At 44.1% G+C, this 22,448-nt stretch overlaps 1 protein-coding gene across 1 annotated transcript; it reads left to right on the top strand.

The window, feature by feature from the left end:
- Positions 1-1,684: 1,684 nt before the first annotated feature.
- LOC136660644 (meckelin-like) lies at positions 1,685-21,857 on the top strand. Its single transcript, XM_066637951.1, has 11 exons — positions 1,685-1,693; positions 1,823-1,888; positions 9,524-9,580; positions 11,609-11,715; positions 12,796-12,931; positions 14,586-14,726; positions 15,381-15,461; positions 17,017-17,133; positions 17,445-17,561; positions 18,201-18,296; positions 21,732-21,857. The coding sequence occupies exons 1-11, from the start codon at positions 1,685-1,687 to the stop codon at positions 21,855-21,857; spliced, it is 1,053 nt and encodes a 350-aa protein (XP_066494048.1).
- The last annotated feature ends 591 nt before the right edge of the window (positions 21,858-22,448 follow it).

A 22,448-nucleotide genomic window follows, 5' to 3' on the forward strand; every position in this document is an offset into this window, starting at 1 on the left:
CTCCTCCTGCCAAAATGTTTGGACACACCTGCCTTTAAACCATGAGGGTTGAAAAAAGTCACTGGTTTGGGAGAGCAGCTCCAGATTCAAAGGGCAGTGTGTGGAACTTGGGGCAGCCCGTTTGTGATACCTTCAATATCTCTCCTTTGGTAGCATCGTAGTTTCACAGTCCATTATTATGGGCTAGTTGAGCAGATAACAGTGCTCCCTCACTCTCCAGAGTCTGCAACTTTTTGGAGTGCTTCTGCAGAGATAACATCCCTTGGATAGGAAGGCAGTGTCAGGATTTAAGAAGGGCCGTGATAGGATCAGAGTAAGGAGAGAAGTGAATGATTGGGGGAGCAAAGGATTGGGGGAAAGATAAAGAGACCAAGGACAATCCTTGCAGTGCTACCACACTATTTACCAAGCCCACAGGTGAGTGCCTTGCCCAGCAGCCATCTCTGTTCATAGCAGAAGTGCTGCTGCTGTTGGTCAGCCCCAGGAACACACTTAAACAGCCAGTTCCCTTTTGTATAATAGAAGCCATGCCAGTGTTTGGTTGCCATGGACACTCTCGTCTGTGCACTAACCAGTTACTCTCCCTTTCCCAGCCCATTCAAGACTCCTTGTCCCACAGAGAACAAAACAACAGGAGGACTACAGCAAGCTGTCTTAGTGAAAATGTCATGCTTATTTGCCTGCTTCCTCCTCTGCCTGTGCCTGCTTTATCCACTTTGGAGCTCCGCTCAGTTAACAGGGGACACTCCTGTCTCCTCAGACCCACCGGGAAAATGTGGGATTGAAACATTTTTCAACATTGAGACAGGCCAATGTGACTTATGCGCACAGAAGCAGATGCAGAGCCCTGACGGTGAGTGGCAAATAGAGACACAAATCTAGGGTGTGGGTTGGGAGAAAGGAGAATGAGCCATAATTTAGGAGCCAAGGAAGAGGAATTGAGAATCTTTTAAAATTCCACTTATCTGCTACCTTCAAACCAGGATGCGTTGGAGGCCTGTGACTGATCTCTAGGCCTCTCTGACCCCATGTGGTAAAAAATAGACCACCCTGGACTCCAACACACACTCACAATGCTCACACCAAAAGAGGAAGGGATAGAAACACTAAGAATGTGAGTGATCTGACTGTATATGAGACAGAAGATAGTGGGGTTTTGTGGCCTTAATGGTCAGGGGTTCCAAAAGCCATGGTTAACGTGTCTGTATCTGCTGAGATGAGGCTTGCATTGTTCAAAGGATTGTGGGGATAGGATGCCAAGACATGGTGATCACCTGGTTCAGAGGTTGGGGAGAGAGGCAGAAAAGGATTTGCCAAGCAAATGCTAGAGGGCTAGGCTACTGCCTTAGCTAATTTAAGGGAAGGAAGAAAGGTGCTAAAATAACAGCCCTCCCCTGGGAAAACTGGGAGGGTGATTCAGTCGGTACTCGAGCTGCACTTCGCAATAGTACTTCAAAGAAGGGTGTAGGGGGAAAATGAAAGAGGCTGGGAAGAGAAGAGACACCTGGTGCTTATTCTGGGTACTAGCTAGCATAGCTATTCTTGGGTAGTGGAGGAAAGGTGGCACCAGTAAAAGACTGAGTGTCCCAGTGGCATTAGCAGGGTGCTAGTTCAAGGCATCATTGATTTGCAGTCATGGTTGTCCTCTTCATAGGCTTGAGATGCATTTGCATACCAGAACGGAATGGGACAAGTGAGCGGCTGCTTCCTGTCAACTGCCCAGGCTGTGTAAGAACGCATCCCTTAGTTTCTTTCTTTCTTGTATGGTAGCAGTACGCTTGAACCTTAGATTGCTCTTTCTTTTCCCACATCTCCCCCACAGAGTAACCTGCTTCCCACCACACTGTGGGAAACCAAGTTCCTTGATGCCACTTTTCTGGCTTGCAATGTAAGTGTGTGTTTTTGCTCTTTTCCTCTTGCCCTGCCAACTGTGGTGTTTTGTGGCTGTAAGGGCAACCAATTTTCCAGTACTGACATAAGGGCAATGCAATTCTGAGGTAAGGGAACAAACATTGCCCTGCCTTGAGGAGGCCTCCATGACTGCCCCCCAACTGCAGGATGCAGCAGATGCCCCACTGGCACAGCTATGCCAGTGCTGGAAAGTTGGTTAGGACTGCGCCCGAAGTCATTATATCCTGTTAGACAGCCTCAAATGCAGTAGTTTGCTAGCCTGTTAGTTTTCCTTATGGACCACCTTCTCCCATGAATACCCTCCATCAACATTCAGCATCTGCAATCTTTGTCTGGGCCTAATCCCCACCACCACCTTGATTGAGCTGATGTGCCTGAAGATTTAATTGGCTGTCAGTTTCTGGGTTTTTCATGTCCTCTCCCCAGCTGCCCCTCAAGCAATCCAGGATAGTATCCCTCATTTGGATGACTTTTGCCATGCTTTATTCTTTTTTCCTAGAACACCTGCAATCTGACAGCCTGCCAGATGCTCACCAACATGGTCATTTTGGAAGCATTCTCTTTGCAAAACAGGGCTTATAACTTATACATGAAGACTAAGTGAGTGTTCAGTGGACTGGGCTGAAAAGGGAAGTTGTGTATGAGGTCTCCGTTAGATCTCTCTTGGAGACTTAAGGCTACAATCCTATCCACACTTTCCTGGAAGTAAGCTGCATTGACTGTAATGGGACTTACTTCTGAGTAGACATACATAAGATTGGGCTCAATTGGAGCTCTGGCTCTCCAAAGTGAGACCTGCTATGAATGAGAGTAGCACTTATCAGAGTAACAGGTGACATCAGAGTAACAAATAGCTGAAGAAATGAGATTTTTGAAAACAAAAATGGGCAGAATTATCTATGTAATAACAAAGTTGTGTTTTTTTTCTGAACTCCCCTAATTGCTCATGATTCATCTGTAGATCATGTTTTGAAGCTCTGTAATGTATTTACAGTGCAGCCCTACACATGCTTGTTCAGAACTAAAGCCTAGTGAATTCAATGCGATTTACTCCCAGGTAAGTGTGTCTAGGACTGTAGCCTTGTGTGTGAAAACAGGTCTATATTCTGGAGAAATCCCAATGGACTATCTTTACAGGGCCCAAGATCTTCCAAAGCTGTGGTATGGCAGGACTGGAATGGCTTTCCCTCAGGTATCTTTTGGGAAGAGTTCTAAGGCAAGTTAAAGCAGAGAGGCGCCAGGTTTTCTGATGGGGCTGTATGGGGGGGGGGGGGGAGACATGAGGACAATTTGAAAAGAGTGTTGTTTTTTGCTTCTCAGCTTTTAACAGGGTCTAATGCTGCTTCTGTGGTTGAACTTGCAATTTGTTGATGGTTTTCTCTGTTTAATTTATGGCAGAAGTTTTATATTCTTTTTTAGTCACTTAGTGCCTTAAGAATCCCTGTGGTTAAAAAGTGGGACAAAGAAGTTCATGCACAGGAGCAGTGTCTCACTCTGTAGTTGGGGGCCTTTTTCCTCATAGGACTGGGGAGCCTTTGGAAAATGTCTCTAGTAATGTAGAAAAATGATTGCCCAGTCTATGTATCTGATCGTTTGTTACCTGGTCACTAAGGCTAGTAATCTACAGTAAACTGATTTCCCTGTGATGGGTATATGCTGAAAGAAAGCTCTCACTTCACAGATAAACAATATCCATTAGCATTAAAGCACAGGCTAATGGATATTGTTTATCTGTGAAGTGAGAGCTTTGTTACAGCATATACCCATCACAGGGAAATAATAATTTCTCATTAGTTTGTAGATGATGTTGTTGTCAATGTATTTTCATGGCTTAGGGCTTCTGTTGATGGGGTACCCTCTTGGTGCAAATGAATCCTTGCTTAATGGAATGGTCTTCCATTCCAGTGGGCTTGAGATTCTATGGGTCAGGGGGCAAAGTCAAAATCCTTCCTCCTCCTAACAGCATGAAGTTATGGATGCCATTTCTTGCATTTCAAATGCAAATTGAACAAAACTTCTGAAGCAAGTTTATGGGTCATAGACAGGGTAGGGAACATGCCCTGGAAAAAAAACTATTCAAGGTGTGATAGGTGTTTAAGTGTAGGCTCCCCTTGGATCTTAATTTGAGCAGAGATTCTGCTCCAAAACTTGTTATTGATGCTGGGACTCAGCTATTGAAAGTCAGAATTGTTAACAGGTACCCCTGAGACTCTGCCATATTAACAGGTGCCCCTGAGACTCTGGAATTAGGAAACAAGCATTTTAGAAGGGGGTACTACCATCAAGCAGGCTCTAGGTAGTGAATTGCTGCTGGCTGTGAATGGCATGGTTATTGAGCTGGACATAGGTCTTTGGTCAGATTTTGCAAAAGATAATCTAAATATGTGTGAAACTTCCAAGGAACAAATATTTACAATACCAAGACTTATTTTCCCCTCCTGGTCCACAGGTCCACTTTAAAGTTATAAAATACGATGCACGAGGAAACTTCCTAGGCTGGGAAGATGTGAAGGGGGGAACATTACAGGTGGGTTGAATATCCTTCCATTCTGTTTATGTGCTGACAAGAGCTCATGACATAACAACATCACTTGTCTTTAATTTGCCGTAAGACTCTTTGTTACGTTTCAAAAGTCACTATCCCTCAGCCTCAGTCCTCTCACCTGTAATCTGGTGATAACAATACTGGCCTATTGAACAGAGTTGCTGAGGTGATTTGCTAGAGAGAGGGATCAGTTTGGTAGGTCTGGGTTCAAATCTCTGCTTAGCCATGAAACGCTGCTTGATTTGCAGATGGACCAGAGGGTCCCTACCTTTTGCAGTGGCTCCCATAGCTTGGTTGTGAGGCTAAAATGGGAGGAGGGATACCATGTTTGCCCCTTTAGCTCCTTGGAGGAAGAGAGGAATAAAAATGTAACACTGAAGCAACGCTCCAGAAAAAGACCAGAGTTCATTTTCATTTATTCACCACGAGTAATTACTAGAATGTGCATTTCATGAGCAAGCTGCAAATGATCGGTGTGTGTCATTTCTGCTTCTTTTCCGCTTTGTCTTAGCTCTGCCTGGACAGCCAGAGTGTCCTGGATGCTGCCTTTGTGTTCGGAACAGCATACAGTCAGTCTGTAAGTGTTGGCTTTGATGCAAAGTGACTAAGGCTGCAATCCTAAGCACACTTTCCTGAGAGTAAGCCCCATTGAACAAAATAGGTCTTACTTCTGAGTAGACCTGGTTAGGATTGTGCCCTTAGGTTGTTAAAACTACATGCATCCCTTGCTATCTGTCCAATCGCTATATAGATTTTCACTTTTATATATGCTGTGAATATTAATACCACATAATGCAAACCAAAATTTTCCATTTTCAGGCATGAATTAGGTATGGATAGTGAGGGATGCATATATCTGCATAACGGATTATTGTGTGCCATTTTGCGGTATAGGAGAAAAACCAGCACAGCGGAAAAAGAAAAGAAAAAAGAATGAACCCGCTACAACTTTGGCCCATTAATCAAGGGCCTTCACCTACACAAAGTGCTTTGCACCCCTTTCACTTGTGTTGATGATAGGACTTAGCTCTGACATTGGAGCCTGATTTTTTGCTGAAGTTTCCTCCTTTAAACTAATCTGTGCTTTTTATAGTGCACCCTGGAAGTTTCAGACTTGCTGCAAAGAATTCCAGAACCCATTTTTTATGAGATGTTCTTGGAATTTGTTGATGAGAAGGGTAATGCTCGATTGTGGCCAGTCCCCATTGAGAACCCTGCAATGCTAACAAGTGGGCAAGGTGAGATTTTCCTTCTCTTCAGGCTACAGACTGGCACTGTTACTTGTTTGCATCCCAGTTCTCTGAGTGTGGAAAAGTTACAGAACTTGCAAACCATCTGGGCTCAGGACTCCTTTGGCAGGAGAGCTTTGGTGGCTTATGAGATCTTTGTAATATCTGCTTTATTTACAGATATACAGGCTTGAGTGTTTAGGTGAAGTGAGTTAGTAGCATCAGCAAATAACATCAATGACTGTGCATGCATCTTCTAAAGATGTTGTCAGTTGCTGGCTGCCAGCTCTTCCTCTTGGCAGTCTTGTGGCACCTTAAACACCAAAAAATGCAGGGAATCACACACTTTTGTGGACTGTGAAAGCTTATGCCACAGGACTGTTTGTGGTGCTTGCTGCACTACATAACGGCAGCTACTGCTCTGGACGTTACTCATTTAGGAATCTGTTTTGTACATTTATATCCTGCCTCTCCAAAATTGAGTGAGGCAGTTTCTTAATCAGATTCAGATTTTCAGATTCAGGAACCTTTTATGTTAAAATAAAACATAAAAACACAGGACAATATACTTAAACCACACCTAAAACAGCCCCCATGTAAACTAAAAATGACACAAGGCTAGAAATGACTAAATAAAAACCACCACAACACAGTCAAAAATAAGACAGCTGCAGGTAAAAAAAACAACTGGATAGAAATTCAAGGGTAAAGGTAAAGTTGGGCTCTTTTTCTAGATCTGAATTACCCACATTTTCTGGCATCAGCTCTCCAGAGAAATATCAGGGGTTGAAACTGGAACAATCTACCATGCCAAGCAGAGGATTTGTCACTGAGCAATAGCACTTCTCCTACATCAGCTGAATGAAAATGCAGGAATACAATAAAAACTCTTGTTCCTCGCACAGAAAGGTCACAAGTGAAGATGCCAGGTGCACAGACCTGGGAAGGGCATTCTGCAGACAAGGTTCAACCTTTGGTCACCGTTCCTCTGACCTTAGCAGGTAGAGGGACCTGGGGAAGTGTCATGCTAAGGAAGCTCAAAGCATGGTCAGGTTTATACAGGAACAGCTGCCTATCAGATGTGTATTGTTCTTTTGCTCTGGATAGCAGAAAACACCAAGTTGACAATTAACAAAACAAAAACAGTTTCTCCTTTATGTTTCTATCAGCATCCCTGAATTCTAGGGCTCTCCAAAGATTTTTTCTTGTTGATGGGCTCTCTGGAAGACAAAGTAACTTGAGCAACCCTCCAGCATATGTTACTCTTGCAGCCGAATTGCTCCTTAGGTAAACAATTTTTTAAAAAGTGCTTCAGGGGTGCAAAAGGGAAATGTGATGGTCTTGATGACTTAATCAAATTCTGTGAAGCTAACTAAGGGCCCAATCCTATCCAGTTTTCCAGTGTTGGTGTAGCTGTACCAATGGGGCACGCATTGCATCCTGTCGTGGGGAGGCAGTCACAGAGGCCTCCTCAAGGTATGGGAACATTTGTTCCCTCACCTCAGGGATGCATTGCAGTTGCACTGGTGCTGGAAATTTGGATAGGATTGGGCCCTATGACTGTTCCTGATCACTTACAGGATGTGATCTTTCATACCACTGAAAAGCAAAACAAGCTATTGCACACCTGGGTGTCTGAAGGTCAAAGACGGGCACCAGATTCAGAGGCTTGAGCCCCACTCACCATCAGGAATTAAGAAATGGCCACATCCAGTTGCTGTTGCTCATGTTTGCCATTTAGTGGTAATGTCTCCTTTAAAGTGGACCAAAGGTATCCGTATTAAACCCATCAGGTCCTGCAGGTTGTAAATATATTAATCTCACCTTCTGTCAGCCCAATTAACACCCTCTCTCCCATTCCCTTTTTGCAGTTCCTTTTACCACATAGGAGCTTAAGAGTCATCACTCATCCCCCTAATTGACAGCTTCGTCCTCCAGTTAACCTTTCCTTCCCTCTTCCTTTCCTTCCTGTCTTACACAGCATATACCTGCCAACCAGTAACCCGGGAGACAATCCCCCCTTCCTGTTGACCGTGAAATATGCAAAGCAAGGCAGCGTGGGAATAGTCCAGGCAAGTGTATGGAATGAAAGGCCTTGCTCCCCCCACACCTCTGCAGAGGGAGAGAAATGTATATGGATGGCAGCAGCTGAAACAACCAGATTAGCTGAATTTTTCTCCATCAAGTTCTCCTCCATGCTCCCCCCTTGCACTGCAAGGCTTCAGCAGCTGTTACTTCAGCAGGTGTTAATTAGAACCGGTCTGCATTGGGATATTGTCAAGGTTGAGAGCAGAGCCTGCGGTTTTCACCTGCCTGAGTGCTCAAGCCTCCAGGCTGCAACCAAGAAAGAGAATGTAAGGAAGCCTTGAAAGTCAGGGGAAAGGATGGGTCCCCTAGGATGCAGGCTGCGCAAGAGGTTGTAGGCAGGCTCAGTAAGTCAAGATTGCTGTCGCTCAGGGTCGAGCCCCTGCTTTGCTTGCAGAAGGTCCCAGCCCAGGTTCAACCCCCTGCATCTCTCCCTAAGTGCTCTGGTAGCAGGTGCTGGGAATGGCCTCTGCCAAAAGCTTTGTGAACTTCCGCTACTGAACGGAAGACGCAATACTGGGCTGGTCTGATTCAGTATAAGGCAGTTCATAGAAATTGCAAGTTGCAGAGTGCACAGGTGATGATCATTCCCTCTTGGTTCTGATAGGAAGACCAGATTGCATCAACACAAGCCCCCTCCCAGATCTGTTTCTTTGATTTCAGGATGGAAAAGTTAACACTACCACAAATTCCCTCTTAGGTGTCTGGGCATGTCCTCCTGGGAATTATCTGTCTCCTGTGTTTGTGCTGAAATGAATGTATAGCTTCTGGGCCTCATTCAGGGATGCAGCTCTCTGGCTTTTGAGGCTCCTTTAGCCCCACCCTGCCTCTCTGTCTCAGATTCTTTACACTACTTCAGGGGTGTCCAAACTTTTTGGCAGGAGGGCCACATCTCTCTGACACTGTGTTGGGGGCCGGGGAAAAAAAAAGAATTAATTTACATTTCAAATTTGAATAAATTTACATAAATGAATATATTAGAGATGGAACTTATATGAATGAATGAAGGTCTTGGAATAGCTCAAGGCTAGATCTTGCACAAAGCATGGCCAACCTTTCCTTTTTTGCTGCTGCTGCATCACAGATGTGAAACAGCAAGCAGTGGAGGGAGCCCTCATCCCACAGCTCACACGAGAGGTTGAACAGTTGGCCGCCACACTGAGAGCAGTTGCATCAGGCCAGCGCGGGCTCCAGCAAGTCTCCAGAGGGTCAGGGATTCATTGGAGACTGGGGGCACCCTGAGGGCCAGATTAGGAGTCCTCAAGGGCCGCAAGTGGCCCCAGGGCTGGGGTTTGGGCACCCTGCACTACTTGAACAAGCTCTGCACTGTGCTCAGTAATATTCCAGCATCCCTGATATAGCTGCAGGCAATAGGGTTAGAATCCCGAACCTGTATTCATAGAATCACAAAATGCTACAAGGGGAAGGCATTGTGGTGGACGTCTAGTTGCCTTGCTCAATGCTGGCAAATCCTGACTCTCTCTTGCTTTTCTAGAATCTGCAGCACAAGCTCTCTTTTGCTTTCACTCACTCACAGAGGGAGAAGGGGAGGAATCACCTACCTAGTCCCTAGTACCAGGTAGATGTACTTGAGGGTTCAGACAGTGTTCAAATGACATATGATTTTTGCACAAGTAATTCTCAAAGCTACCGAATAAAAGAATCTCAGATGAGACCTGATCCATGGATTGCAGCTGGCTCCACACCCCTGATTCTGTCCTTTGTCATTTTGCTTTGTACTGTTTCTCTACAGGTGTCCTTCTCCGTTTCTTACATCCAGGGTCCTGGGACAGCTCAGCAAGCTACAAATGTAAGGGTCATATAAAGATTTCAGAAGGGTTGCCCTGTGTCAGTCTTTCCATCTGAGTTCAATATGGATAATGCGCACAATTCTTTTCTCCCTCAATCTTGCCTCCTTAACAGATTGCACTTGGAGTCCTGGGTTTCCTTTCTGTCCTGTCTGCCTTGCTGGAGACTAGCAGTTGGGTCCGGCGCTCTCGACTTTCGAACATAAATCTTCTGGTACATGTCACATTTCCCTTTTGTGAAAGAGTCACTGGAACTGAGGTCATGCCTCAGTCCAAAGGATGATGTGGTGTTCAACTTCTGTAACCAAACCTACCTAGTAGCTATTTTTCTGCATACCTGCAATTTATTAGCAGGCAGGGTCCAAGAATGAGGAGGAGGGAGAAGGGGACACTTAACTCAAGTACAGAGACCAAGGGAGGCCTATGGAAGGCTAAATTGAAGATCATGTTTGCAGATGTTTACGTAAAGTTATTTTCTATAAGTCCAACAGATTCAGTTGCTGCAGGACCAGAAAAGAGTGAGAGAGAGGATGTGAATATATAAGAAACTGTAGGATTTTTTTTTCTTTTTGTCCACAGATCATAGTGAAATTCTTTGCATGTTTTGCTGGATCTCTGGCAAATGCCTTTTTCATGGTCACCCTCGGAATTGGCATTTATTGGTTCATAGTTTTCAAGGTAAATAGGTGTACTTGTATGTTTCAGACTTACAATTCTCCCTCTTAGTAGCTGTCTGTCTGCACTACACCAGCTATTCTTTCGGATTCAGAATATACATCCCGGGACAAAACACAAACCGCTCAATGCCCCTAATTCTGGGTAATATCCCTGATTACAACTCGGTTTGTGGCTTGTACGTACCTGGACAGTACCTCTTTAAAAAGGGATGCTAGGATGTGAAGCCCAAGGGCTTGCCTACAGGAAAACAGATCTTATGCTTTGTTCTCATTTTAAATTTAAATCTTTCTCCCCAGGGTCAACAATTTTCAGCAGTTGAGAGGACCCTGCCACCTGCTGGTGGCCAAATTGAAACTAACTTTATGATCTACTTGTTGTGTGCTTTCGTGTTAAAGGTGAGTGCTTTGTTGTGCCAAGGACTGGGGGAAAATGGACCTTAACTTTGCATCCATCACCTTAACTTTGCATCCATCAGAGGCTGTAACAGAGCTTACAGCCTCTGATGGATTTTAAAGCTGTATAAGCAACCAAAATCCCTGACAGAAAAGATGGTTTGGGCTGACCTATTGTAGATGGAACTACCACTGAGACTGGGAATATCATGCAAATCGACAATAGACTCTAGGCAGAGCTGCCACAATAAGAGTATAGCCACAATATGGCTCCCCCCCCCCGACTGGTTCTCTTGAGAACTGTAGCTCTATGAGGAAGTACAGAATTCTTAGTGGTTGTGTATCATGAAAAAACGGTTCCCCAAGTTCTCCAGACATTCAACTGGATTAAATTCCAAATGCAGATATGCTCCAAAACCTCATTTTTCTTCTCATCTCAGAAGCAGGTCAGATCAAATGAAATGAAGAATGTGCAGCCTCTCATAGTTATGCATCATGTAATACTAATGATGATAATAAATAACTACATAGTGTTTTTCAAGTGTTCAAAGTTCTTAACATATATTATTTTGTTACGATTTTTACAGCAACCCTAAAATGTGGTCAATATTATTGCGGAGGGAGAGGAGGGGCTAAGACAGAGAGATTTGCCTTCTGGGTTCACAGCAGAGGTGGGACCTGAATTGGGAATCTCCATAAGAGAATTCAAAAGCCTTTAAAAAGTGATGGCCTTCTGGCCTGCAGTGCTATCAATCATCCCAAAAAGCGAGTGGTCAGGAGTGGAAGTATGATTCAGTTGATTACATTTCAGCATTGCTTGATTATGTAGATGAGACGATATGTTCAGCCCCTAAGGCTTTGTTATCATGGCTGGAACACCCCTCTGCCTAAATACCACATTTGGTAGACACTAACTTTGGGTCGTTGAACATAACATCCTGTGGATTGTTTTTGTTCCAGACATTGGACATCATCCATCTTCTGATCACCCAGTTAACAGTCTCCATTTTCCTGATGGACTGGGAGAAACCAAAAGAGAAACGAACATTGAAGGCACCTGCAGGTCATTTTTTGCCTTTGTTTCCTGGAGGGTTGTGTACTCTTTTTTGTGACGCATTTGGCAGATTCATTCAGGGCCACAGGGGAACTGCTTTTCTAAAGCACGCAGACAGATCTGTAAAAGGCCAGTGCTGGAGAGGGAGAGAGTTCCCTGGACTAAGCAGCTAGAAAAGGGGATACAGCACTAATATCAGCCAAACTGAGCAGAAGCAAACAAGCATTTGTGCCAGACTGTACCTTATAGGAGAAAGCAGTAAGTAGAAATGCAGGATCACTTATCTGTTAAATTAGAGAAAAATGTAAATTGACGTACCTGCCTCTTTCCCCTGCAAAACAACAGTGGCTATTTTTAATGCTGTTCTCTGTTTACCAGTACTCTGTATGCCCATGGCGCATCTGTGCAAAAGACACTGGAACCTGAACAAGGGTCCTTAACAGGTACAAGAGTAGGAAACACCATGGGATGGCTTTCTGGTTTCCTATAACCACTTCCTAGGTTGTGCCCAGTTGTTTTAGAAGATAATCCCACACTACCTTGCCTCACTTCATTCTTTTTTCACTGTTTCTCCCTCGTGAGTAAAGGTAGAACATAATCGGGCAAAAAAACAACATCAACACAAGAACAAAAATCCCCTGGTTATTTGTGAAACTGTGGGCTCCTTAACACGTGCAGGGTGGAGCGTGGAACTTCTAACACCATGTGCCTGCAACCAAAGGGTATTTTTTTTTTTTTTTGGAAGATCAAAGGCTTTGACTCCCAAGAAAAATGAGGGTGGTGTTACCTACAGCACATTGCACAGCTGTTGTGCGATACTTTCTTGTTTAATTAGTGTTGGTAAATCACTTCGAGGCCCTTGGTACTTCTGGGAAATCAGCAGGTGCCTGTTTCAGGAAGCAGCATGCCTTGGATTGTAATGATTTCATATCAGGAGAAGTAAATTAACATAAGCAAGGGCTCAAGGAAACCTAGGAGCGTTGAGCTTTGCACTTTGCCAAGAATCCAATAAGCTCATGTGGAGTCTTCAAATAAAGCCAATTGTTTCTGCTTCATTGTGTTTTTTTTCTTTTTCTTTTTCTTTCCCCACTTCAGGAGGAGATGAGAGGGCTGCTTCCTCCGTCAGTGCCTGGAGAACGTTTCTGATAGCTAATGAGTGGAATGAGATCCAGACTCACAGGAAAGTGAACACTTCGCTTCAGTTGTTTGCAGTCCTGCTACTTCTGGAGGTGGGAGAGAAGTTAAGGAAAGGGAAAATATCCACTATGTAGTCTCTGCCCTGCCTGCAGGTGGTGATCATGGATCTGTGACCGTGAGAAAGAGATGTCCAGAGCCAATGAGTACATGGCCCTCTGCAAACAGAGATCACAAGATGTGCAATTTCCTCAACACTTGGGAGCTGGCCAGCTGAAAGGGAGGGAGAAATGGAGACAAGAGTGTACAGATCTTTTTTTTTTTTTTTCTGTTTAGGTCTCTTCCTCCCCATCTGCTTTCCTTTTAGGTGCTACTATACTTGAGAGGTACTCTGGCTCAATATTACCTAGAAATCATAGCTTCTGAAATGGGAGCCCTTCCTCCAATGAGTGGCTGTTGATTGCAGCACGGAAAAGAAAAGAGGAAGTGGCAACCGGTTTCCACTTAACAGCAGCGCTTCCCAAACTCCCTGGGCTCACGATGCCCTTCATGCTGCAGAGGCAGCGCTTGAACCCAGAATTGCCAATGACAAAAAAATGTGTCATGCAATGATGTCACCAGCCACTTACTTTTGAGTTGGGAGGCCAAATGGAGCCAAAACAATAGCAGTAAGGAGCCCAGGGTAGGCAGGAGGGCTTTTCAAGTGCACAGTTTTCATGCATAGCAACAAACCTCCTGCCACTCTTTGAAGTCATTTCTGCCCAAGGTTGTATATACGCAACAGGGACCCAGTGTGTACACCTGTGGGCCGGGCAAAAATGGCCTAAGGCTCACACCACGGTCTCAGTGTTGGACAGTAGGCCACCCGCGATGTCCCTGTGTGTACCTCACAAAGCTCCAGGATGTCACAATGCGCAGATTGGGAACCTCTGACTTATAGCAAAACATATAGAGAGGAGGAGGAGAGGCCTACTTCTTGCCTTGTTCAACAATCCAATTTCCAGGACCAACTTTTTAAAATGCTAGTGCCAAATAGGTGCTTAGATCTTTGAAGCCTGGGATCACTATGGTCTGATTCACATATTGCCACACTGTGACTGCCACAGGGAAAAACAAAACAACTTTCAGATGGTGGGGTGAACACAAGGTGGGGGCAAAGCATGCAAATGGAACCCAGGCAGAAGCTAGATGCTGACATGTGAAATGATCATGAGATCTTGGTTGCATACATGGCTATTGCTTGCATTAATGCTTTAATTTATTATTTGTATTATGATCTTCCTCCAAAGAGGGCAGGGTAGAAGAAAAGAGTTGTCCCTTCTTGTCGTCACAAGTCTATGTGTCACAACAGTCAACGCAACTAGGCTGAGAGAGAGCAAGAGAGAGATAGTGCCCAAAGGCATCCCAATAATCCACTACTTTGGCTTTTGCATGTAAAATGGAGTTTGGACCATACAGAAGCAGAATGCATGGGCACCCTGTTACCATGGTAACATCTGTATTAGGCCTTAAACTAGATCCAATTGCAAACCCTTCCAGAAATTGTAATTGGCCAGTTTTATAGCATCTTAATTTCATAACTGATGCATATTTACTTCAGTGACCTTCACAGCAATCTTGAGAGTAAATAATGAATCTCATTTTACAGATGGGAGGAACAGAAAGGGCATGTGACTTTGCCTGCAACCAAAGCTGAGGAGTAAATTAGGCATGGTCCAGTCATGCTCTGCCCGTTGCTTTTATTTCTAGGTGGTGGGCCTGAAGAACCTGGCATCCAGAGACCTGAATGTGAATTTGAGGTCAAGACCAAATGCCTATCAAGCTCCATGGAGTCCAATCCTTCGGTTTGGCATTGCTGCTTCAGTCTGGCTGGCAGTGGGGCTTGTGCAGGTCATCTTTCTCTCTGAACTTGTGCAAACTAAGAACATAAGGATTGCCTGTCTGGATCAGACCCCAGATCCATCCAGTTCAGCCTCTTTGTTTCACGCGGGCCTTGTTTTACATGGCAGTGAAAGGAGAAGAGTGCACTCTGTTGCATGGAGAATAAGAAGCCTCCTTTGCTGTCTTGAGAAATAAGGAAACAAGACTTTATATCATACACCCAGACACCCCTGCCTATGAGGAAAATAAATAGCTTAGCATCCAATATGATGGAGGGATTATATCTAATGCTACAGGATCCCACTCGGCAATAACAGAAGAATTGAAAAGAAGGGGCAAAGCCGAGCGTAGTCCAATCTAGTCTCTGTGTACATTTATAATTCACAATGTTTTGAACCATTTCCCCCCTTCCTGCAAAAAGTGTCCTATGAACAGCATCTCAAGTATACTGTATCTAGCTATAGAGATTGCATTTGTGGCTGTATCATCTGGAAGCCAGTAAACATAGCTACAGTTTAGGGCCATAAGTAATGCTAATCTGGGAGTGAAGATCTTTGCAAGAGACTGTAAACTGGGTCTCATTGCTAAATATGGAGGAAGTAAGGCTTTGTGTATTCTTGTCTACTATCATCACTCGTTGAGCTCAGCTTGCCTTTCTTACAGATTGTGTTTTCCGTTGGGTTTTATGAACGGTTCATAGAGGACAAAATCCACCAGTTCGTTGATCTTTGTTCCTTGAGCAACGTGAGTCTCACATCCCTACTACACAGAAAAAATGATTTTGTATACAATACACCGCTGCAAAAGTCACAACAAATCCCCTGAAACTTTGTCTTTGCCTGATCCAGTGTGAGCAAATTGCAGAGTTTTGTTATCATCCAAAATCATGTGCATAATTTTTAGTGGCCCAAATCTGTTGGGTGTGGTTGAGTTGCACTACATTAGAACCTCAGCTGTGGTTGTTTGGATATCCAAAGGCAAATTAGTGCACATCCTTTGATAATCAGACATGTTAAATGACCTTCTGATCTTCCTTGCCCAGTTGTCCTATGACCTAGAGGAGTATCTGGGCGTGCCAGTGTTGGAGGAGCTAGTCTGAGGACTTGGGTACTATTCTAAGCTTAGGGCATGGTCTAAGGCAGTGGTTCCCAAACTTTTTAGAGGACCTAGAGCAGGGCTGGTGAATCCTGCAGCATGACACGTGCCACTTTTTATGTATAGAATCTTGAATGTTCCACTCCACCTTAAGGTTGCTTTAATGATTGCCCCAATAGCTAAAAAGAACCACCAAGTTAAAGGGCAGAATATCTCCAAGTGCCAGAAGGTACAGAGCAAGAAATATGGGGATGCTGTTGCCTATTTGGGGGCTTTCCAAAGAAATGGCAAAATTGATAAGATACGATCTCAGCAACTGGTCCATTTGGCAACTTGATGGCTATATTCTGAGCTGCACATTCTGAATAGTTATCAAAGGCAGCCTCATGTATAGTGCATTGCCGTGCTCTAATTAGGAGCATGGATAACCATGCCAGGCTGTCTCTATGCAGGAGGAGCTATTGCTAAAATATTACGTGACAAAAACTGAGAACTCATGCTTTAGGGGGGATGCAATCCCATCCAGAATTGGTTGAATACTTGAATAGACAACCCAACCATCAAGGCCATCCTTAGGTGTATGTGGGAAAGATCAGCATGCCTGGTTAGCCTCCAGTGTTCCACCCTGTTGCCAACTGGGGGGGGGGAGGGCTCTTTGCTTCCATGCTCCACCCCTCACCCTGTCTCATTCACCTTGGGGGATACAGCTTGTCCTGTGTGGGCAGGAACTTTCTTTCTCCTCCCATACTTCTCACCCTGGAATGCACCCAAGTGGCAGTCCTACCAATTGGGCATTTACAGGTTCCACTGGCTCCCAGAGAAAGGAGGGAAGTGGGCACATCTTCCTTCCCCCCTTGCCCAGCAGTCAATAGAGGTGGCTCTCAGGGGCCCTTGGGACTTGCAGAAGCATAAAAGCATACTTTGAAAATCTAGAGTCACTCTAGGTTTTTCTTTCCACTTCACGTGAGTTGCACATAGAGTGAAGAAAATCCTGCATAACTGAGCAACATGGGATTTTTCAAAGTGCACTTTTAGGCTGCCACAAGTCCCAGAACGGCCATGGGGCAGATTTAGGAAGCATTCCCCCCTCAGAAATGGATGCTTACTCCATATTCACCTTACTGTAAGGATGGCATTGCCACCCATCAAAACTGCTTTCGTCCTATCAGAGCATAGCTTTTATCCATCTCTTCCTGCCTTGTAGGTGTCTGTGTTTATCTTGATGCACAGATGCTATGGTTTCTACATCCATGGAAGAAGTGTTCACGGACATGCAGATGTGAGCCTAGAGACAATGCACTCTTATCTTAAGAAGGAGGAGGTAAGGAGGGGGGCACTGGCTACCTCTCACTCTTTCTGACAACTCAGGTTCTCCTAGGAAAGGAATCTGTTGTCCTGATGTTCGCAATGTCCTTAAGCTGAATGTCTGCCTTTAGTTTGTAGACCTTTCAGTTCTTTATTCTTCCACATCAAGGTGACTCTGCAATAATAGGAAAAATTCAGCAAATTATTGCAAGCCGTGGAGCACTAGATGTGGTGGCGATCCCTGGAGAAAACTTCTTAACGGGATGGGGTTTGATGGCTTCTCTATTCCAATCTGTGATTTCTCTTTTTTCTTGGTGCTGTCTACAGGAGAACCTTTGTCCTCTTAGAGGCCTGGAGGCCAACTCTGACATCCAAACATTTGAGGTGCTGCTTACTGATAGGACTCGGGCGCTGTATGACAGGATAACCCTGTCTTTCATGGAGGTATAGTCACACTTTGACTTTATTCTGTTACAGTCAGTCAAAGATACTGGCCAGCTGGACAAAGAATTTCTTAGGAATGATCTACACAGACTAGTAGCTGTTGAGTGACCACTGTGAGTTGCTCCACATCGTGAAGTATCCATTAATAGTCGTGTGTCACAAGACGAAGCTTTAGCTCCGTGTTTTTAGCACACACTTGCTTCAACAATTCCAGCTTCTCAGAACAAAACCTGATACTTTCAGGCTAGTGTGAAAGCAACTAAAGATGAATAAGTTTATTGTGGCCTGGACTACAGTCCCCAAAAGTTTATGCCATGATAAATCTCCTACTTGGTTGAGAACTAACCTTAGCTTAGCTTTCTTAAATTCAATTCCTTCAAGGAATAATGACTGCCAGGTTGTTTCCTCTAACTGTCCTTGTTTTTTCCCCCACCCACCTCTCTTCCTAATTGAAAACTGTGTCTGTGCATAGAGGTGAACACTCCATAGCAGCAGGTGAAAATTGAACTGAAATCCCTGCGGCCATAGGGAATATCTGAGTGAAAACAAATCCTTTTTTTTTTTTTTAGTCCTCTGCACTTAGGCATGCCAGAAAGCTGATCTGAACTTTAAAAAGTATCTGAACTTCCCTTGTAACAGACTGCAAGAGGAACAAATGTCCGGTCTGACCTTCATGAACTAAGACTAAAGAATTACTATGCTTTGAACCGCTTCTTGGTCTCCTTTTTTGAACACGTGAGTCTTAGGCTGCCTTTAAACATCTGCTTGTACAGTACTTTGAATTTGCAAGTATGGGCTGCTTCCAGTTTACTCTACATGCAGATAATCCTATCTGTATGGTGTGAACTGGGCAATTGAGATGATACAGGTGGTTGCAGTTCCCATAATTATGGTGGCACACTTTCCAAACCCTGAAGATACCGGTAGGATTTATGGCCAACCAGTTAACATAAGAAGATAGCTGCTGGATCAGACCAAAGCATCTTGTCCATCCAGCAGGGATGGGCACTCAGCTTGGGATGACTTGACTCGAGTCATGCTAAGCAAGTGTTTTTTTGACAACTTGAGTTGTGGATGTCACAGACCCCAACTTGACTCGCAACTTGGGGACGATAAAATTCAGGATCATCAAAAGAGAGCTGGAACTTGAAATGACTTGAGTCCCAACCCTCTTTTGTGTATGTGTGTGTTCTCTTGCTTACTTTTTTGTTGCTTCCATATCACACCGAAGACCTGATGGGAGCAGGCTTTCTGGAAGCAGGCATTCAGAAGGTTAGCCACAGAAGTGGTGGGAGGGTAGGTTCCAGGAGGAGGGAGCAGGGGGAGCGTTGAAGAAGACTTAAGATTTTGGCTGTGAAGTTTTGCTCAGGGAAGTCCTTGACTTGAAACATGACTTACTTCTTGAAATGACTCTTGACTCAAAATGACTCTAAATTTCTTACTGGCTGAGTCACAACGGCTGTGCGTTCTGACTTGTGAGTCAAGGGGTCGCTGACTTGGGACTCGACTTGCAACTCGGGCTCCATTCCTTGAGCACATCCCTACCATCCAGCCCAGCTCCCTATTTCCCTCAATGACCAATCAGGTGCTTGTGGGCATCAAGCAAGCAGGGTATCAAGAAAATAGCCTCCCTTGCCATTGTTTGTTCCCCAGTAAGTGGTATTTGGGAGCATATTGCCTCTGAACATGGACATTTCAAACAGCTGTCATAGACTCTAACAGACCTTGCCTCTGTGAATTTGCTGAACCCCCTCTTTAAACGCCATACAAACTACCGCAGACACTCACCCATAAGTCGACCCCACAGATAAGTCGAGGGCAAGTTTCGAGCCATCAATCATGGAATTTTCTATGACCCTTGGATAAGTCGGGGGTTAAACTTAGGGGGGTGTCTGACTATAGTTTTGTCTGATTTTACCGGAGGCCAGATCCTGAAAAATAACCTACCACTAACTGTTACCGAAGAACTTTAGTCTCTAATTTATTAATAACACAGTAAAAGATCATAAGATACATTTTTATTCTTTTTTAAAATTCTGGTCTTCACCACCTTCTTGTAAACACTTTCAGAGTAAGTGCACTGTAAACAACATACCAGTAAAACAGTGGTTCCCAACCTGGTACTCATGTACTCCCAGGGACACTCAACAGGACCTTTAGGGGTACTTGGAAAAAGAATGGAATAATGGCAGAAAAAGGTAGGCCATGTTCCAGAATGCACGGCCTGGAAGGGAGGTAGCTAGTTGGCTGTGAAAGCCCCACTAATAGCTAGTTTTTGGTCATCAATTCATGTATGAACCAGTGATTGAAAACCAGCACAGTAAAAAAGCTGAAACATAATATGGAAAGTGATCAATCACCCAGAATTTCTCAGCATACTTCTGGTGCAAAACAGTGCAACGGCAAAGTCTTCTGTTCTTCAAACAGATGAAAAGAGAAAATATGTGATGCATACATGAAGTCTGGGCTTTCATATGGAGGAGATGAGGGCTTGTCTTACTAATTACAAACATTTTGCTAATAGGAAGGGTGCAATTTATGGAAATGGGCTTCCAAGGGATATGCAAGTGAAAAAGGTTGAACCATGAATCAAATCTACCTTTAAGGTGTCTGGTGTGTTAAGCCAGAAGCTCTACATTCAACCCATAACACATAACTGGGAGTGTGCAATTCAATTAGCAGCAGAGAGATGCAGCTGCATATATTTGCAACCCTTTTTACTCAGAAGTAGACCCACTGCTTTCCATGAGTGTTATTCTGAAGTAAGGGTGCACTGAATTGTAGCCTGGGAAGGAGGGTCCTATCCTGGTGTTTCAAAAAACAGACCTGCTTTGCAAGCATTTGTCAAGCAGAACCAGAACCAGGCTGCAGCAGAAGGAAGGAGATTAAAAGGTGAACTTTGGCTGGAATTTCCCAGTTGCCTAGAAAGGATCTCTGCCCTGCCTGCTGCTTGAGAAAGGAAACTATTCAGAGTTGAAAGGCTCTGCCCTCTGATTGACCCGGAGATAAGGCGAAGTGAGAATTGGAGCTTGATTACTTGGCAAAAATTTCACGTACTATACGCGAGTATCTACGGTAGTTGCCAGCACCAATCTTGTGGCAGTCAGCTCCATAGAGTTACTGTGCTTTGTGTGAAGAATTGCTTTATGTGATCGATCCTAACACTGTCATTCAAATTAAAAACATCTTTCCAACTCATAGTTTGTGAAATGTAACCAGTTTGGTGTGATGTCTGGACAGACAAACCACAGTTATGACCATTAGATCATTTTTGGAGGCTATGTTCCTGAGAGATGAGCATGCTGAGTGGACCAAAAAAAAGGTCTAAACCCTATTTTGGACATAGTGTTGGAACTGAGTCATTATGTTGTCTGTGTGAATGCATACCGGTGGATAGGAAGGAAGGCTCTTCTATGGAAAACCTACAATTGTATGGGTGTGTTTTCTGAAAACGTCTGAGGCGCTGTATGGCTCTGCTGTTGGAAGAAATTAAAAATAGTTTCCTCTTTGGGGGGAAGCAGAGTAGCTTAAGCAGCGGACCCCCCTTTGGGTATCACCCCAGGGAACCTCCCTCACCCAGCTGACTGCTAATCAATGGAAAAAGACAAAGAGGCAATAGCTTGTTAAAGTTGCAAAAAAGAAGTTATTTACTTACAGTTCCACTGAGTGTATATTTACAGCATCTGATTAGGATCAGAGGTTCAGATAACACTTAGAGATAGCAAGGCCCTGGAGCTGCCTCACCCTGCATGCCTTGTGCTCAAGATGGCCTGGGTATCAGAGCACTGGTGTGAGCATCTTAACAGGTCAGTGGTCAAAGGACAAGAGGAAGTACTCAGAGGAGAAAGAAGGATAAAGGGTTAGGGCCACACCCCACAAGGATCACAGAGAGAACAGGTAGAAAGGTCAGAGTCACTGGGCCATAGCTTGACCCCTTCTGGACAGCATCCTGCCCCCTCTGGACAGCAGACAGAATTGCATCAACTCCAACATCTGCTAGTTTAACATGTCTTGATTCTTGATGAATGTCAATTCTCTCTCTCTCTCTCTCTCTCTCTCTCTCTCTCTCTCACTGTGTTTTGTTTCATACAGACTGTAATTGCAACTATGTATGGCTGGTCCTATCTTCATAGAACTGATAAACTTTTTTCTTTTTCCCTCTCCTTTTAGAGATACAGAGATATGGATTATTTAATTAAGAATAAGTTTCTTCTGGAGCGGATCATGGACATGGAATTTCAGGAGCAGGGAGATATGTCCATTCTCTACAATGGTATTCCAATCCCCTTCCCATAGGAACTCTTTAGTACTGAGTGTTGCCTTGTATCAGCTAATAAACATAATGCACACAAATTTTGGTTTGCCAACAATTCAGAAATATAGTAAATGTTATATGAGAGTGTAAAAAGTTTTACATTAAATCCAGACAAATGCAGATTAAAAGACTAAAAAATGCATTCGCTTCCTTCTCCTCTAGATGAGAGTGCCTTATTCAGCAGAACTCTTTTTTATAACCATGAGCTCGCACTGCTGCTTTTTGAAATACTTCTCTTCTCTGCTGTGGATCTTGGGGCACAGAATTTTGTATTGGCGACCATCGTCACCTTTGTTGTGCAGAAGGTAAATGGCTTTGTGACACCAGATTTGCAGAGAAAAGTGAGGGAATGAAATGCTGCTTTAACTTCCCTATCAGTCTACTTGCACACATCATTGCACTGGGTTCCCAAGTACCAAATTCTTACACTTGCATTTTAATTGCATAATCCAGAATTCTTTTTAAAAAGGGTACAGTCTAAAATGGAAAATATGTGGTGAGAGCTTGAATTAAAACACAAGAATAGCCATGCTAGATCAGTCCAAAGGGCCATTGAGCTCAGTGTCCTGTTT

This window comes from Tiliqua scincoides, chromosome 9 (genome assembly GCF_035046505.1).
Source record: "Tiliqua scincoides isolate rTilSci1 chromosome 9, rTilSci1.hap2, whole genome shotgun sequence".
Classification (NCBI taxonomy): Eukaryota; Metazoa; Chordata; class Lepidosauria; order Squamata; family Scincidae; genus Tiliqua; species Tiliqua scincoides.